Here is an 18,099-nt window from a genome sequence, read left to right on the forward strand (position 1 = left end):
GTTCGTACAGCACATTTTACAGACATTACAGGCATATTATAAGGTAAATTATGACGTTGCCTGTTACCAAAATGAATCGCGGGGACAGCAGCAGACGGGAGGAGTCATCCGGTCCGTTTGTCACCAGTCAGGGTAGTCGCACGGAACAAGATCTGTTGAATGTGAAGAATAAAACTTTTGATCCACATCCCTTTATGGCCATCGATCTGTTCAGGGACCCCCGGCTGTTTCACCGCAGGATAAAGGGAATCACTCAGAACAGCCGTATCGATCTGCCCAAGCTGTGAGGAGGCATTCGTCAAACCAACAAACTGACCTCCACGAAGCAGCAGAGCAGCCTGGACTGATCACATCACTTCATTGGACAAGTAAACTCTCAAAGATGTGTTCTTACGCCTATAGTTAGAGGTTTGTCGATATTTGTGTCTGCGCGGCTCTCTTAAGGTCCAATATTTCTTTGACTGGGACGTTTCAACGCTTTCCTTTTTCCGCTGCTGTGTTTGGGATCGTTGTTCTCTTCGTGACCCAGTTTGGGCCAAGCTTCAGCTCTCGGACAGATGGTCTCACGTGTGACTCTAGAATACTTTCCAAAAAAAACTAAAAAAAACAAAGCAACTGGACTTGTTTTCCGTAGTTGAAGACGTTTCGCTTCCTCTCCAGGAAGCTTTCTCAATTCAAAAAGTCTTGAGTAATGTGGAGTAACAAGCTTTATACTGCTGCCCAAACAAAGGCCTTGTAATGGCTTAGATAACATGCAGATTGCTGGTGAAGATTCTCAGTCATCCAGGTTATGGTAATTCCAAAAAAAGGTAAAAAACAAAGCAACTTGACTTGTTTTCCGTAATCCAGACTTTTTGAATTGAGAAAGCTTCCTGGATAGGAAGCGAAACGTCTTCAACTACGGAAAACAAGTCCAGTTGGTTTGTTTTTTACCTTTTTTTGGAACATGCAGATTCAACAGAAACAGGTCCACCCCTTAGTAATGGGCGGTGGTTAAAGCCATTAAGCCTCCTCTAAGGAGGGGGCCTTAGGTTCCAACTCTCAAAAACTTACAACACAGCTATAGGGTTAATTCCAGCCAATCATCACCTCAATTCTACGGGTGATCAAAACATTGTTCCTTTAAGCCAGGCCATTAACAACCCTAACGACTCCTCGTTACAGAGGAGTGGACCAGTTTTGGTTCAGTCTGCTGTCTTAATGTCTTTAACGACCGCCCATTACTAAGGGGTGGACCTGTTTCTGTTGAATTTTCATGTTATCTAAGCCATTGCAAGGCCTTTGTTTGGCAGTAGTATAAAGCTTGTTACTCCACATTACTCCAGACTTTTTGAATTGAGAAAGCTTCCTGGAGAGGAAGCGAAACGTCTTCAACTACGGATAACAAGTCCAGTTGCTTTGTTTTTTACTTATTTTTGGAATGACCATGACTTGGATGACTGAGAATCTTCACCAGACTCTAGAATACCTTGGTATACAGAGATGGACTGCAAGGCCCAGTTGCTACAGAATCACTGAATCAATCTCTCTAAACCTCAAAGCCGGCTTGTCTCTTTGCAAGTCAGCCAACGCGTGGCTGTGACTACCTCTCATCTCTTACCTTGACGAGACCGGATGGATGGATGGATGGATGGATGGATGGATGGATGGATGGATGGATGGATGGGAAACATGAGACAAATTGTATTAGAAAAGAGACAAAAGAAGAGAATTGAAACAATTAAATGGAGGAAAGAGGACCGACAGAGAGAAGTAAATGACAAAATGGGTGGAAATACAAGAACCTGGACTTAAAAGCAGCAGAACCACCCAGATCCGGATAAATCTGAACCAAAGGCATAACCGAGGTGGGACCATTTCTGTCCCCCGATGCCACATCTGTTCTTTCACAAAACACATCAAATCTGTAAAAATGTGCCTTAATACTTAATACCACCTTCAAGCTTTTTAGAAAAGGGCTAATGACAGAGAGGATGCAAAGGATTTATATGAGCTGTTAGAATAGCGTAACTAGCTAACCGTTAGCCGCTAATGACGCTAAAGTTAGCGTTAGCTCCAGAGAAAGTCCCAAATCTAAAATACACCCCGAAACCTTTATTCTGTTTGTGAAAATCTGAAAACCTACCAATAAATTGCCTCGTTAAACCCGGACTTTGAGAGTTTGTTGAAACCTTTATTAGTCAGAACAGAAAAATGTGGATTATTAGTTTTCCCCAGTCATGCTAAAATATCCTCTCATGGAGCTGGATGGACTTCACATAGTTTGGTACATATGTACCAATCAGGATGGCTTATACATATTTACCGTTTTCCATTATAAGAACTAAAACACACAAGAGATACAATGTGCTGCGGGTTCTTTATATGAATTATGATTATATGAAGCCATAACAGAAAATCAAGAAATTATCATTATCACAAATTTGATAAACCATCCCATAACATCTCCAGCTGCATGTTTAAACTTATGTCCCCACCCTTTATCTAATTTTTAACCTCAGACTTAAAGAATATAACTGTAATAATTAATGTGCAATAACTAATAATAATAATCTATCTAATACACTGTACTACAACCCGTGCAATAATCCTGAAAGAAGTGACTTCTGCTGCTATCAATACCTGAACATATGTCAGTACACATGTATGTATGTATATACAAATGTATACACGAATGTATATGCACATATATACGTGGAGGTACGTATGTATGTAGGCGTATAGATATATGTGTATATATAAGTATATATATATATGTTTATATATATATATAGACCACTATGAATTTAAATAAGACATCATATGCCCATTCCTATTTCTTTTTGTATTTTTTGGTATTCTTTTTGATCCATTGTATATATGAAGACTCACTGTATATAACTGAATGCACCTTCCCTACTCTGCACCTTCTTGTATGAGCCGATGTGACGAGTGAATTTCTCCATTGTGAGATCAATAAAGACTATCTTATCTTATCTTATCTTAAAGAAATTGCATTAAGGCGCATGCTGTTAGTTTATGCCAGGAATCTGCAACCTGCAGCCCTGGAGCCACATGTGGCTCTTTAGGCCCTCCACTGTGGCTCATAAACCATGAAAAAAATGTTAAATAGTAGGGCTTTTTATCTTGTTTCTTTATATAAAAGTAACAAGACAGGCTAAATTACACACAGAATGTTTTCTTTTTTCTTCATTTTTCATAAATGCGGTATACAAGAAAATACATGAACTGTCTTTTTTTTTGTAAAAGATTCTTTATTTCTAAAAACCAAATGATTGAAATGAAATTGTGTTTCTTGAATTCAGCCAATAAAGAAACCCATTTTTAGAGTTGGTATTTATAAAACGAGTAAGCTACATGTGTTTGAAAAGGGTCCCGTTGCTTCTGCAGCTCGAATCAAATAATTTCAAGCAGACTGGCTGTAAATGTTGCTGACCCCTGGTCTATCCGTTTATAGACGATAGTAGGAGCATTAAACTGTACCTGGAGGATTTAATGAACAGGTGAAGGTAATCTGGTTTTTCGTCATGTGACCTTCTGATAACCAATCACAGTGGATCTTCGCTGAGGTGATTTCTGATGCCTTTCTGTCAAGACGTTGCGTTAAGATCCTTCCTTTTAACAGCGTTTGATGCGTAGTGAAGCATAGACTTGATGTTTTTTCGCTCACTGCTCCTGCTTTTTGGTTCAGTTTCTGCTGAATAAATAATGAGACGGTGTAAAGTGTCATGTTCCGTTGTTCGTCGGAGGATGCGTTTACCTGATTTTAGGATGTTCCGATGCAACAAACCAAATCACTTGTGATGTTTTAGCTTCACTGCAAATGCAGATTTAATCTCTCTGTCCTCATGAAACTCCAAGAAGCTGAGCAGTCTGGATGAATTAACCTACGTCAGCATTTTATGCAAATCCTGAATTTTACCTTTACGCATAAGAAGGGTGCTATACAGCCACCTCTGGTGTTTAGTATGCAGCATTATATAGTGCATGTTTGCAAATGGAGTATAGTAGTGTCGCTCTGCACAGAAAAGGCTGAATGCTGTTGCCCTACATCTGAAGGAGGAGGAGGAGGAGGCTCGGCTTTCATCTTCACTTAGATATGGTCTGACTGTGTGTTTGCTTGTGTTACAGATCTACTGGGGACCAAAACCTAATACAGTCACATTCAGGGGATTTAATTTGGGAAACTAAATAGATATAATCCTTTAAATTATATTGGAAAGACATGGTTTAAGGGTCAGGGTTCTCCTTCGGGGGACGCTCAGCCTCAGGAACAAGCCGAACCTCCAGGAAAGTAAATGTCCCCAGAAGGGCTGGAAAACACGGCAGCGTTTTCTCAATCTCATTTTGCTCCTGAGCTTGGCTGCTGGAACCGACCGGAGCCGATCCAGATCAGATCAGAATAAATTACAGCCCGACGGGAAACCAAAATGTAACAACAGCACAATAAAGAGCCAGATAAAACACAACCAAGACAGACATGGACAGAAGCCCCCGGGTTCAGGGTTAAAGTTAAAGATTTGTTTACTCACTTATTTGGTGTGTGTGTTTATAATATGAGGGGGAAAAAATAAAAATTCCTCACCTGGATATCTAAAAATTGCAATGAAAAAATGACTAAATCCAATTAAATATTAATTTTACTCTTATTGATGTCAAAGCGGGAAATGAAATGGATTTGATTTAAACTTGAACAACAAAAATTAGCCTTTTGTTCTAGTCGTTATACACTCCTCAGCTGCAGCTGTGAGATGTTTGAGGCCTTCCTTGGATGTTCAACATGTTTTTTTTCTCTCAATGTAATCAAGACCTGGGCTTTGACTAGGACATTTAACCTGTTCTCGGTGCATTTACTGGTTGGTTCTGGGTCACTTGTGATGTTGCAGGGTCACATGGTGCTTCAGTTTGAATTTTGGTCTCACATTTTCCTCAAGGAACTTCTGATGCTCTGTAGAAATGATGGTGGATTCTATATCGGTGACATAATCAGGTCCTCCTGCAGCAAGAAATAAAATGATACGTCCACCTCCATGCGTCACAGTTGGTGTGCGGTGCTTTTCCTGTGTTGCAACATATATTTATTTTTTGGAAGAATGGAGCTCTGGAGAACCTAAATATCTGCTCAGTTTATCAAGGCATCACTTAATTTCTAAAGAGTGGAAGTTAAACACAGATAGAGTTCAGGCAGATGGTATATAACGGTTCATCTTTGGCTTATTCCAGCCTTTCCTTTCTTACTGAGCAATACGGGTCTGGTTAGGTTAAAGTTAAGCTTCATGTGGAAATGCGTAATTGGCTCACTTATAACAAAGGCCTGCGGCGACAGTACAACTGCTGGGGTTCCTCAAGGAGTAATTAAACAAAAAACCAACAGAACAAAAGTTCAACCTCCATTTTTACAGCTTTGCGCTTCATGGTTGCTGGGCAACAGTTGTTATGGAGAGGAAAAGAGCGGGAAAAGCTAGTGAGGCCCCTGAATGTGGACACAGCTATAGTTTTTGTTACTCTTAATGAGTTATTGTTTAGTTTTTTTTCTTGTACGTTTGATAAAAGGCCATTTGAAAAAAGTATTTTTTGTCAGTTTGTGTTCAATGAAATTAGAACAGGTTTACATGTAGCTTCTGGATTTATTTTAAATTGTAACACGTTTGATGAGAAGAAATAAGTTTAGGGACAAACTAGTGAGTGTTTGTTCACATCTGAACTAGTTAAGCAGGACTGTAAATAATACACCCAAACCAGTTAAGATCCCTTTAGGAGCTCAGAACCAGAACTTTTAGAGTAATTGTTTTGTTTTTAGAGGAAAAACAAAAAAACAACAAAAAAAAACCAAAACACTGCAACCCTTATTAATTGCCTGTTTGTTTGTATATTTGCCTTCATTACGTATACTCTGAATCAGAGCGGCCATGGTTGCTTGGCAACAGTTGTTATGGAGAGGAAAAGGGCGGGAAAAGCTAGTGAGGCCCCTGAATGTGGACACAGCTATAGTTTTTGTTACTCTTAATGAGTTATTGTTTAGTTTTTGTCTGATTTTTTTCTTGTACGTTTGATAAAAGGCCATTTGAAAAAAGTCTTTTTTGTCAGTTTTTGTTCAATGAAATTAATACAGGTTTACATGTAGCTTCTGGATTTGTTTGAAATTTTAACACGTTTGATGAGAAGAAATAAGTTTAGGGACAAATTCGTGAGTGTTTGTTCACATCTGAACTAGTTAAGCAGGACTGTAAATACACCCAAACCAGTTAATATCCGTTTAGGAGCTCAGAACCAGAACTTTTAGAGGATTTTTTTTTTGTTTTTAGAGAAAAAACAAAAAAACAACAAAAAAAACACTGAAACCCTTATTAATTGCCTGTTTGTTTGTATATTTGCCTTCATTACGTATACTCTGAACCAGAGCGGCCATGGTTGCTGGGCAACAGTTGTTATGGAGAGGAAAAGGGCGGGAAAAGCTAGTGAGGCCCCCGAATGTGGACACAGCTATAGTTTTTGTTACTCTTAATGAGTTATTGTTTAGTTTTTGTCAGATTTTTTTTTTCTTGTACGTTTGATAAAAGGCCATTTGAAAAAAGTATTTTTTGTCAGTTTTTGTTCAATGAAATTAAAACAGGTTTACATGTAGCTTCTGGATTTATTTGAAATTTTAACACGTTTGATGAGAAGAAATAAGTTTAGGGTCAAACTAGGAGTGTTTGTTCACATCTGAACTAGTTAAGCAGGACTGTAAATAATACACCCAAACCAGTTAAGATCCCTTTAGGAGCTCAGAACCAGAACTTTTAGAGGAATTGTTTTGTTTTTAGAGGAAAAACAAAAAAACAACAAAAAAACACTGCAACCCTTATTAATTGCCTGTTTGTTTGTATATTTGCCTTCATTACGTATACTCTGAACCAGAGCGGCCAAAAGGAAATTTCACCTCGGTAACACGTGGTGACAATAAAGAATCTTTGAAACTTTAAATGAAAAGCCAAAGCCTCAAAACCACTTTAAGAAACGGATGAAGCCAGTTACACCGCTAAACCTTCAGAAAATGGCAAATTTATCAACAAGGGCCTAATGAACGGCAGAAGGTTTTGGTGTTACTAACTTCAGAAAGATTAAGATTCGTTTAGGATGAAGTCGTAGAAAACCAGATGTTGTTTTGGTGGACATCTGAACCAGTAGCCTCATTTACACTACCCTCGTTAAACCGATCCATGCCGAGCTCGGACCGAGCTTGGATCAGTTAACCGTGCCAGCTTGGTTCTGACGACTGTTTACACATCACGCTAGCACAGTTCCTCGCCTCCTAGTGACGATCTGCGGTACTACAGCTCTCTAGGATTGAAGGAGGGATTCAAGCAAATTAAAATGGTTATAATTGTGATACTTCGTTGTTTGCGGAGAGTCAGGCGACGAAGGCAACCTTTGGTGAATTTACTTGACGGAGTCAGCTTTTGGGAAGTGGATAAGACAAACGAACGTCTTATCAGGATTTACAGATGCAGGAAACAACAATTCCAATGGTTGCCTTCTTCCCCTGACTCTCTGCAAACACAGAAATATCACAATATCAAGCATAACGTCCTGAATGTTACGGGCGCCGCCGTTTTGTTTTGCTGCTTCCGCCTTCAATCCCAGAGAGCGGTAGTAACGCAGATCGCCACTAGGAGGCGAGGAAACCAAGGAACCGAGATAAGCTTGGTGTGTAAACGGTCGTCTTGGCTTGATTAACTGATCCAAGCTCGGAGTGGTCTTGGCTCGGCTCGGTTAAAAAAGTGTAGTGTGAATGGGCCTGTAGTTATCTGAGAACCGAGCCAGAGAAAAACCGGGCCGAGCCCACCCATTGAACTGGTCTAGATTTAGCACGGTCCGGTTGTGTCTGGTACGGTTCAGTTCAGTTTGCGATCCATTTACACTCGATAGTTATCTCAGTTACCGAGCTCTGACCGGTCTCCTTCCGGTTAAATATAGGGGTGGTGTAAACGGGGTCAGTGAAAACCAGATGGAAGCGTCGTTGCTCTGAAACCGGTAAAATGAGCTGATAGGAACTGGGTCTTTAGATGAAAAGCATCATGGGATGTTTTTGTTCTCCTTTCAGATGAAGGGCCGTACACGAAACACTCGGCAGGGTCCCGACCTCCAGATGGAGCGCTGGCCATCAGGAGGCAAAGCATACCAGGTAACCCCCCCCCCCCCCCCCCCCCCCCACCCCCTCATCCTTCAATATGGGTTTCTGGGATTCCTCTGACTGGCAGGAATGAAGACAGCAGCTAGAAATAGAGCACACACACACACAGCTGATGTTTTCCATCCCATTAGTCAAAGGAAGATGCTTGTGTTTGCACTTTATCTCCTCCCACCTGGAGCTGCTGTCCTATTTACGATTCCTGCTTGGATGCTGCTTCACCGACTCTGTGAGAACATGAACCGTCTTTTAATATTTAAGCTGGTTGAAATTTGGGAACCAGTTTGGGAAACGTTGTAGATGTTCAGTTTAAGAGTTAAAGGGGAAAAGCTGATGACAGTTTTAAGAAAGCTTTTGAACTTCTTACTGTAGCAAACAAACATTTCCTGGAGGAAAAGTTTAATATGTCTAAACCAGTAATGGAGCCTTCGAAGAAAAAATAAAGGAGACATGATTATGGTTTTCACTTCTTTGGAACGGTTACACCAACAAACACTTTATTTCTTTCTGGAAATTATGAGAATATAGTCATAAAATTGTGAGAACAAAGTAGTCATTTTATGAAAACTCTTCCCCGTGTGTTAAAATGAAGCATGTTGAACATCTTGTAAAGTTGTACTTTGGTATCGGTTTCACAATTAAGGAAATACTAAAACTTTTTTAGCAAATCAGCATCAAATTATTATCATGAAACGATAGTGTGACTTTATTCTCATAATATTACATACTTTATTCCCATGTACTTTATCCTCATAATGTTCTTTATTCTTGTACACCGAATATTCTGACTTTATTCTTGTAATTTCCAAAAATAAACACTTTTATTACGGTCGTTAATAAATTATTGGCTACGGAGAAGTAAATTTCAACGAAAAAACTTTTCATAATTTCATTCCAGTTCACATAAAAATGTAAAACATTTCACAGCAACATAAAAGTAGCACCCTTAGGCCCATTTTAACAGTTTATCTAGAAAAAAAGTTGATATTGGGGTGAATTACACTTTAAACTCGTCATTTTGTGTCACTTTTTTTTTTTTTTTGGACATTTCTGGGTTGATTTAATGTGTTGTGGGAAAACTGACATCTAGTGGCAGGATGCTGTTACTACACAGTTAAACTTGCTGCAGGAGGCACAGTTTAAGCCACTTTATACAATATAAAACGATATATGCTTCTACTTTATGACATGATACGCCTTTTTTGGCTCTTGAGGGCCGGATAAACGGCCTTGACGGGCCAAATTCGGCCCACGGGCCTCGAGTTTGACACGTTTCACAGAGCAACAGATGAAGGAGTGAATTCAAACGACAATTATTGCATTCATATACAGAATAAACACAACCAAACAACTTTTCTACAGAATATAAGAATTTATTAACTTCAACTTCCAGTAAAATTACTTTAGTTGGCAAACTCTTTAACTAAGCCAGTGTTCCTCAACTAAACTATTAAAATAAAAAGAATAAGTGACACTAATAAACTACAGAACAAAGGAATAGACTGAAAAGGGTGATAAATATTTACACCTTTAGATTAAGAGACTGAAACCAATAAAATGATGCAGTGATGCTGATGTTTAGGAACCACAGTTTGTTTTAAGGATATTTGGGATGCGTTTTAAAACTAATTAAGAACCTTTGTGTTCAAACAGCCAATTCACAAATCAAAGCAGATAGAAAAGTTAAATACTATTTTCATAAATAATTTTGGTTCTTATATCTTAAGAATAATTTACTGGTTGCAGTGATGATGCAAATTTTTTACTTCATTTTTGTTTTAATTTATTTATTTAATTGCTTTGTTTTGAGTGTTGTTTTTTAATCTAGTGTTTACAATATTTAGTAATTACTGTTTTATTTAGTTTAATTTCTTAAATATATTTAACTATTTTTAGGTATACAGCTTTATTTGGGGTAATTTTAAAAAAAATAAACCGTACGATTGGCATAATTTGTTTGTTTTTGTACATTCACTTATATATTTTTTAAATGCAAGTAAATGTACAAAAAAAGTAAAAACACTTTTTTTATCTAATTTTTATGTTTTATATTAATTGTTTCATATTTATTTGGCCTTATTTAAACGTTTTATTTCATAAAATAAAATATCTCAGTTGGATATTTTACGGCCACATTAAATAAAGGGAAATAAATTTGATATTCTAAGTTGATTACTATGCTTCCATAGCATCTCATTATAATGAGATACTATCTCATTATTTTGAGATAGCATCTCATTATAATGAGATACTATCTCATTATTTTGAGATAGTATCTCATTATAATGAGATACTATCTCATTATTTTGAGATAATTTTTATTTATTTTTTAACAGAGTGGCGGAAATGGGCTTCCATAGTTACACTAAATTTTCCAGTGACAAACAGGTAAAACCGTTAAAAGCTGCTGCAGGTTTGATGCCCGGGTTGAACATCTGGCTCAGTTCCTACTCAAATCGTGCTGCTTTAGTAAAAATCTGCTCGTTTGGGAGTAAAAATAAAATAAAAAAAAGCCAGGCGGTTTGTGAAGAACCAATTTTAGAAGTTGTTCCTCTGCAGCTGCAGGAAACTGGTTCATCAAACATTCGAGCATCAAAGATCGAAGGTTTACCTTTTTTTTTTTTTAGACCGAGTCACAGTGTCGGCTCAACGGCGTCGTAATCCCGCCTGAATGAAGCGGGGGTGAATCCCCGGCTCATTAATATTAAAACCCAAGGATTGAGTGAAATCCAGCTTTCTGTTTTATCACCTGAGGACGGTTCACATCACGCTGTAGCAGCTATAAAATATGACCAGCTCTTCCTCTGCTGAATTATTCAACGGCTCGATGAAAAATAGATGGGCGACAGAGCAGGAGACGACTCTTTCTGTTTGTCGGGGTTATTATTTCATTTTCTGTGTTTTAGCAAGGGGCAGGGGGGGGGGAGGAAGGGGTGCACTGCAAAAACGGATCAAAGAATAAGTAAAATGTTCTTAAAGTTAGTGTATTTGTCCTTGATTTGAGCGGGTAAAAAAGATTATTTGCCAATGGAATGAGTATTTTGACCCCAAACTAAGATAATTAGACATCCTGTACTTGAAATAAGGTGATGGAGATGAGTTGTTCCTATTTTAAGTGCAAAAATCCTATTTCATTGGCAAATAATCTTATTTACCTGCTCAAATCAAGGACAAATACACTAATTTTAAGAACATTTTACTCATTTTAAGTTCCGTTTTTGCAGTGTGGGGGGGGCTGTGAAATCAGGGCGCAGTGACAGAAAAAGGAAAACACTGGCCATGATGACGACGAGCAGGGATCTGTTTTCCAGACGAGTTTCGGGGATGCACGGTGGTGGAGCTGATGAAGAAGGAGGGAACGACGCTCGGACTCACCGTTTCAGGAGGCATCGACAAAGACGGCAAGCCTCGGGTTTCAAACCTGCGACAGGGAGGGATCGCTGCCAGGTGACGCCGGCTTGTTTCATCTTTCTCGGCTTTTAGACAGTGGCGCCTCCAGAAATATTTCATAGGGGGGGCCAGATGGAGCCACTTAAACTCCTGGGGTGTCGCTGAAACTAAAAGCTGTAATTTCAGGATTTTATTCCACTGTTGTAGTAAAGCTGCATGTAGAAAACAGGCAGAATCAGAAAGATTTAAGTAAACGCCTACTAACATCTTATGGTTTGTAATGGTTTTCTGAAATTTTAATGTTCCTAATGATCTAATGTGCATAGCCCAATAATAGCAGAGTTAACATATTGAGTTGAACAACAATACATTTTTATTGCATAATTACATTAAAAATAAGGTGTACATTTATTCATTTATTGGAAAACAAAACAGTTACTAAGGGAAGTAGATACTGGCAGATACAAATAAAGAAGCCAAGGAAGAGCGTCTGTCTTGCTGGCTGTGCATCATGGGATGAAATGCTAAACTGACGCTACTACAATAGACACTGGCCAGGGGGGGCCATGGCCACCCCCTGGAAGCGCCCCTGCTTTTAGATTTAAAGAAAAAAAAAAGCGTCTCAGGTTTCATGAAAATTTGATGATTTGTTCAGGAGCGACCAGCTGAACGTGGGCGACTACATCCGCGCGGTCAACGGCATCAACCTGGCCAAGTTCAGGCACGACGAGATCATCAGCCTGCTGAAGAACGTCGGCGAGCGAGTGGTGCTGGAGGTGGAGTACGAGCTGCCGCCCGTCTGTAAGTCTAATGGAGTCTTTTAGTTTAGCTTAAAGTCTGGAGTATTGCTTTCATAGAGCTCAGCCCAATGAGCCTGGCTGCTTCACAGTGGAAACAGGACTTCATCACACCTGTACCTGTATCTGGAGGAGCTGCAGAGACCTGCTGCTCCAGTGGGGGAATCTGTTGACCGGACAAAGTATTAGTTCTGCTTAGGGCTGAACAATGAATCGTATTTTCAATATAATCGTGATTTAAAATAACGCAATTTCCAAATCGCAGAGTCTGCAATTTTTGGCTATGTAACAATTAGGGAATTAGACACGTCCATTAGGTGTTGGTAAAATGTTTAAAGTGGGTTTGCCTCCACATGGAAGGAAAGACAGTTGCAGCAGTGAGATAATCTAATTTTATTACTCGTTTTAGAGTTTGTATAATCATACAAAGCATTAAGTAATGGTCAATCAGTTTAATACATAGACTTGCTTGTTGGTTGCACTTTATGTTCAACAAGGATTGATGTCCAAATCAACTAAAAGCTGTTCTCTTGAATAATATTCTGATCAATAGAAACATTAAAAGTTCATATTTAAAATAGTCCTTGTTTACAAACATATTTTTTAGAGGCCATTTTTGTTGCTTGTGGTTAATGCAGAGAAAAGTCAAAATTGCAATTTTGGTTGAAATACATCGTAGTCAGAACGCAATCATTTCTGCTCTGAGTTTAGATGCTGTGGGGCTTTTAGCACCTAATCTGCACAGCGAGGAAACAAAATGATTTGTTGTTTGTATATGTATGTATATACATGTGTCAAACTCGAGGCCCGCGGGCCGAATCCGGCCCGTCAAGACAATTTATCCGGCCCTCAAGAGCCAAAAAAGGCATATCATTTCATGAAATAGAGGCATATATTCTTTTAAAGTGTATAAAGTAGTTAAAACTATGCCTCCTGTGGCGAATGTTGACTTTTTTTTAACTGTGTAGTAACAGCATCCTGCCACTATATGTCAGTTTTTTCACAACACTTTAGAACAACTCAGAAATGTCCAAAAAGAGAAAAAGTGATGCAGAATGATGAGTTTAAAGTGTAACTCCCCCCAATATCAACTTTTTTTGCTTAAAAACTGAATAAACTGGGCATAAGGTTGCTACTTTTATGTTACTGTGCATTTTTTATGCTTCTATGTGAAATCAAAACTATCATTTATACACGTGCAACCGGCCCTTTTAATGACTTCCTGATGCCAAAGTGGCCCAATGTAGAAATGAGTTTGACACCCCTGGTTTAATACATAGACTTGTTTGTTGGTTGGACTTTATGTTCAACAAGGATTGATGTCCAATTAAATTAAAAGCTGTTGAATAATATTCTGATCAATAGATCAATAGAAACATTAAAAGTTCATATTTAAAATAGTCCTTGTTTACAAACATCTTTATTTAGAGGCCATTTTTGTTGCTTGTGGTTAATACGGAGAAAAGTCAAAATTGCAATTTTAATTGAAATATATTGTACGCAGAATGCGATTATTTCTGCTCTGAGTTTAGATGCTGCGGGTCTTTTAGCAACTAATCCACACGGCGAGGAAACCAATTGATTTGTTGTTTGTATATATTTTAAAACACGTGATAAATTAAACTGGGAAAAAAAATCTTATTAAATCACAATATTAAGAAGAAAAAAAATTGCAATTAGATTATTTTACGAAATCGTTCAGCCTTAGTCCTGCATCCTGCGAATCTCATCTTTACGAAAGAGCGGCAGAGAGAAGGTTATTTTAGCAGAAGAAGCCATAAGAAGTCCTTCCAGCAGTTTGCCTCAAGCCATGGGGGACGGTGATGTGATCTTATGAGACATTTTTATTCCTAAAACAGGGAAACATCACACTAAACATGGGGAAACATGGTAGTGGCAGCATCATGCTGTGGTGATGCGTTTTTATGTTCATTTTCAGGAGGAACAGGGTAACCGGTCATAGTTGATGGGAAGCACCCTAACCTACAACCACAGATACTATGGGATGGCTTAGAACAGGGGTGTCAAACTCATTTTGGTTTAGGGGCCGCATTCAGCTTAATCTGATCTCAAGAGGGCCACACTAGTAAACTCATTGCAAGATTAAATAGAACTAATAAATGTGGACTTGTTGTTGATTTTTATATTAAATGAATTTCACTTTTACACAATATATTATGAATAACCTCAGCGTTTTTAAGAAAAGTATGTGCAATTTCAACAATACTTTTACTCAGTTAAACATTTACTTGTGCATTATGCATAAGAACTGATCATAGTGATTGTACAATGTTGAAAAACATTTATTCACATTTTATGGAACTTAAAAACACTGTCCTGCATGACAAAATACATCAAACAGATAAAAATGATAAATTTTCCACATCTGAAGCTCAGTGCTGCAATCTGCTGATTAAAACACAGCGCCCCTCGTGGACAATATATGAACTGCATATTTTCAATTAAACTAAGTACATGTTTTTTTCAATAATTGTTGTATCATTCTCTTCGTTTTATCTCCTCTTTCTTTCACCTTTTCTGTTTTTCTTCTTGTTCTTCCTTTCCTCTCCTACTTTCCCATTGTAGTGTCCATATCATTTGAGATATTCCCCGCATGAATCATAATAAAACTATTCACATTCATAAATCAAGCGGAGCACTATGGCAAAAGCAGTACTGCTCCACTTCCAAGTCAAATCTGATGAGCTCTTTTTGGCATTAAGACAACAATTCTTATTGACACATTGCCAGACAGGACACTGGAAAAAAAAATAATAATAATTTGTTGAATAATGATAATGCATTGTTCGGTGGGCCGGACTCTATCTGACATAAGCCAAAGAACTGCAGCTGGAGGTGGTTCCATAGCATGCCACACTTTTCAGATTTTATTTGTAGATATTCAACGGCATAAATAACTTTCCTTCAGCTACACAACGCAAACCCTAACACCAAAAAAAGGCTCTGAGATTGGCGGTAAACCTCCAGGCGGTATGAATACTGTGTGCTAAGCGTGTTGTTGCAGCCGCAGGCGACGACTGACGGCGATGTGTTTCTGCTGCAGCCGTGCAGGGGTCAGGCGTCGTTTTCAAGAACGTGGAGGTGACGCTTCACAAAGAAGGAAACAGCTTCGGCTTCGTCATCAGAGGTGAGAATCGACACGTCTGCCCCGCGTTAAATCGAAAAAAAAAAAAACAGGTTATGAAGCAACACTTTCTTACAGGTGGAACCCACGAGGACAGGAACAAGACCCGCCCCATCGTCATAACGACCATCAGGCCCGGCGGCCCGGCTGAAAGGTGCCAGCCTCTGCAGCTCTGGGACTTTTTGTCCCTCTGGAGCTTCCGTACGAGCTAAAAACTAAAACCCGCTGTCGTTCTGCAGAGAAGGAACCATCAAGCCGGGCGATCGGCTGCTCAGCATCGACGGGATTCGTCTCCACGGCAGCACGCTGTCGGAGGCCATGAGCATCCTGAAGCAGTGCGGCCAGGAGGCCACGCTGCTGATAGAGTACGACGTCTCAGTGATGGGTCAGTTCACAGTCATTAGCATCATCAGTTCCTTTTTTAACCGGAAAAAATATTTAATGTACCATAATTTCAGCAGCTATATTAATGGCAATTTACTAGGAAGTTAGAAAAGAAGAGCCCACGGGAACTTAATTAGTCATTAAAGCCTTAATATCTGCAATTTACAGCAGTTTAAATTAAAAACAAACAACAGCAAAGAATCTAAAAATTTTAGTCAATCTGTTTATAGATTTTAACCTTAAATTCCTAAATTGCATTTTGAGGGCCACAAATGGCACACGGGCCGCAGTTTGGACACCACTGGTTTAGACTTTAAAGATGCAACCAATTTGTTACCTTTTATTTTATATTATATAGATATATATATATATATACTAGATATAGATATATATATAGATAGATATATATTATCATATAGATAGATATATATATATATGGATATATGTATAGGTATACATATATATATATATATATAGGTATATATATATGTGTGTATATATATATGTATATATATATATATGTTTATATATATATATATATATATATATATATATATATAAACATATATACATATATATGTATATATGTATATATGTTTATATATATATATATGTATATGTATACATATATACATATATATGTATATATATATATATATATATATATATATATATATATATATATATGTATATGTGTGTGTGTGTGTGTGTGTAATAAAAAAAACTATTCTATTGTGAGTTTTTTTACCTGCTCTACAAAATATGTGCATGAAAGTTTTAATTAAATTCAACAGATTTTCTGTTGGAAAGAGAATATGCAAATAGATTCAAAACTTAAAAATTGTTTTGCACATTTGCCAAATAGAAATGTGGTCTTCCAGGTTTCAGAGTCTCTTGAAATCAATTGAATGTTTATTTAGATTTTTTTTTTTTTGCATATTCTAAGTAATAAGAACAGCATTTGGGGTCAGTCTTTCTCAATTTTAATAAACAAATAAAACCAGAGTTTGTGCACGAAAGTCTGCATTTAAGTCATTAAATGACTATAAAATGGCTATTAAATTAAAGAGAATGTAAATAGTATAGTAATTAAAAGACAGATAATTTGTCTTAATATTTTCAATTGAAAGAAAATTCTAACTTGTCTGTAATAATTTTTCCCTAATTGATAACTGGTGCTGATGGTCAAATCTTTTGACAAAATGCAGTTGGGGGGGGGGGGGGCTGCACAAAATCACGCCTAGCTTATACCATGATTCACATGGTGTAACGGGTTCTTGTAAAGTGCAGATCACAATCAGAAGGAGGTTTAAACTCTGCAAAAATATTTAAATTAAATGTTTGCAAGTAAACATCAAAAATAACTAAAATAGTTTTGAAAATGTACCTAAAAATGTAGATTTTATTTTTATTTTACCCAATAATTACAGTCTTTTTTGTGTAGTAAAACATACCAAGAGGCTAATTAAGCTGTAAGTTTGGAAAAGGGTGACTTGGAGAAGTAAAAAAATCATCCGTTTATTAATTGTGACATAAAATATTGTTGTAAATTAAAACAGCAGCATTAAATGATGCAGACAAAACTTTTGGAAACCTTCGAGTTAAGTGCTTTAATCTCCAATCCAGGGATATTTCCAGAATTTACCAAGAACAAGTTGTATTATGAGGTGACTTGTAGCTAATCACTCATTATACTACGAAGCAAGCTGTAAGTTTCAGTGAAAGTAATCAGTAAACATGTTTGAATTTTTTAAAATGCGGCTCTGAACCCGTTCAGTTGTGTTAATGGCTCAACGACCCAACTACTGCGTGATGCCGACTACCAATGAAAGAGAAAACCGCTTTTCCACTACACTTTATTTATATACAACAATATAAACATAAATGCACTGCCTATAATGCAAACTATCTAAACTAAACTAAACTGATATTCAAAACGAAAACAATTCACGTGTTGAAAATAAAGATAATGGGACATTTCAGAGTAAAATATTATCCATAGACCTTCTAATGATACATTCTTAGTGTTTATTTGTGCCATCCAGGCCAAACGGTGTGTTATTACCTGTTAGGATAGAAATAATAATAAATGTTTAAAAGTGTTTTTGCCCTTTCAGACTCCGTGGCCACGGCGTCGGGGCCGCTGCTGGTTGAAGTCGCCAAGGCGGCCGGATCCAGCCTGGGCGTGGCTCTTTCCACCTCCATGTTCT

The 18,099-nt window shown here is 37.8% G+C and overlaps 1 protein-coding gene across 9 annotated transcripts in view; it reads left to right on the forward strand.

Moving 5' to 3' along the window:
- The window catches only part of grip1 (glutamate receptor interacting protein 1), a 110,096-nt gene that overhangs the window by 60,975 nt on the left and 31,022 nt on the right, over window positions 1-18,099 (forward strand). For 6 of the 9 annotated variants that reach the window (XM_036148917.1, XM_036148920.1, XM_036148912.1 and 3 more), the window contains exons 2-8: window positions 8,087-8,167; window positions 11,470-11,620; window positions 12,219-12,364; window positions 15,425-15,508; window positions 15,584-15,659; window positions 15,745-15,890; window positions 18,007-18,099. The exon at window positions 18,007-18,099 is cut by the window's right edge and continues 55 nt beyond it. In XM_036148917.1, the coding sequence (XP_036004810.1) occupies window positions 8,087-8,167; window positions 11,470-11,620; window positions 12,219-12,364; window positions 15,425-15,508; window positions 15,584-15,659; window positions 15,745-15,890; window positions 18,007-18,099 (777 nt within the window). The remainder of the gene's footprint in view (window positions 1-8,086; window positions 8,168-11,469; window positions 11,621-12,218; window positions 12,365-15,424; window positions 15,509-15,583; window positions 15,660-15,744; window positions 15,891-18,006) is intronic. The other 3 variants (XM_036148921.1, XM_036148914.1, XM_036148919.1) reach the window with 1 other exon arrangement.

Source organism: Fundulus heteroclitus, chromosome 17 (assembly GCF_011125445.2).
Source record: "Fundulus heteroclitus isolate FHET01 chromosome 17, MU-UCD_Fhet_4.1, whole genome shotgun sequence".
Classification (NCBI taxonomy): Eukaryota; Metazoa; Chordata; class Actinopteri; order Cyprinodontiformes; family Fundulidae; genus Fundulus; species Fundulus heteroclitus.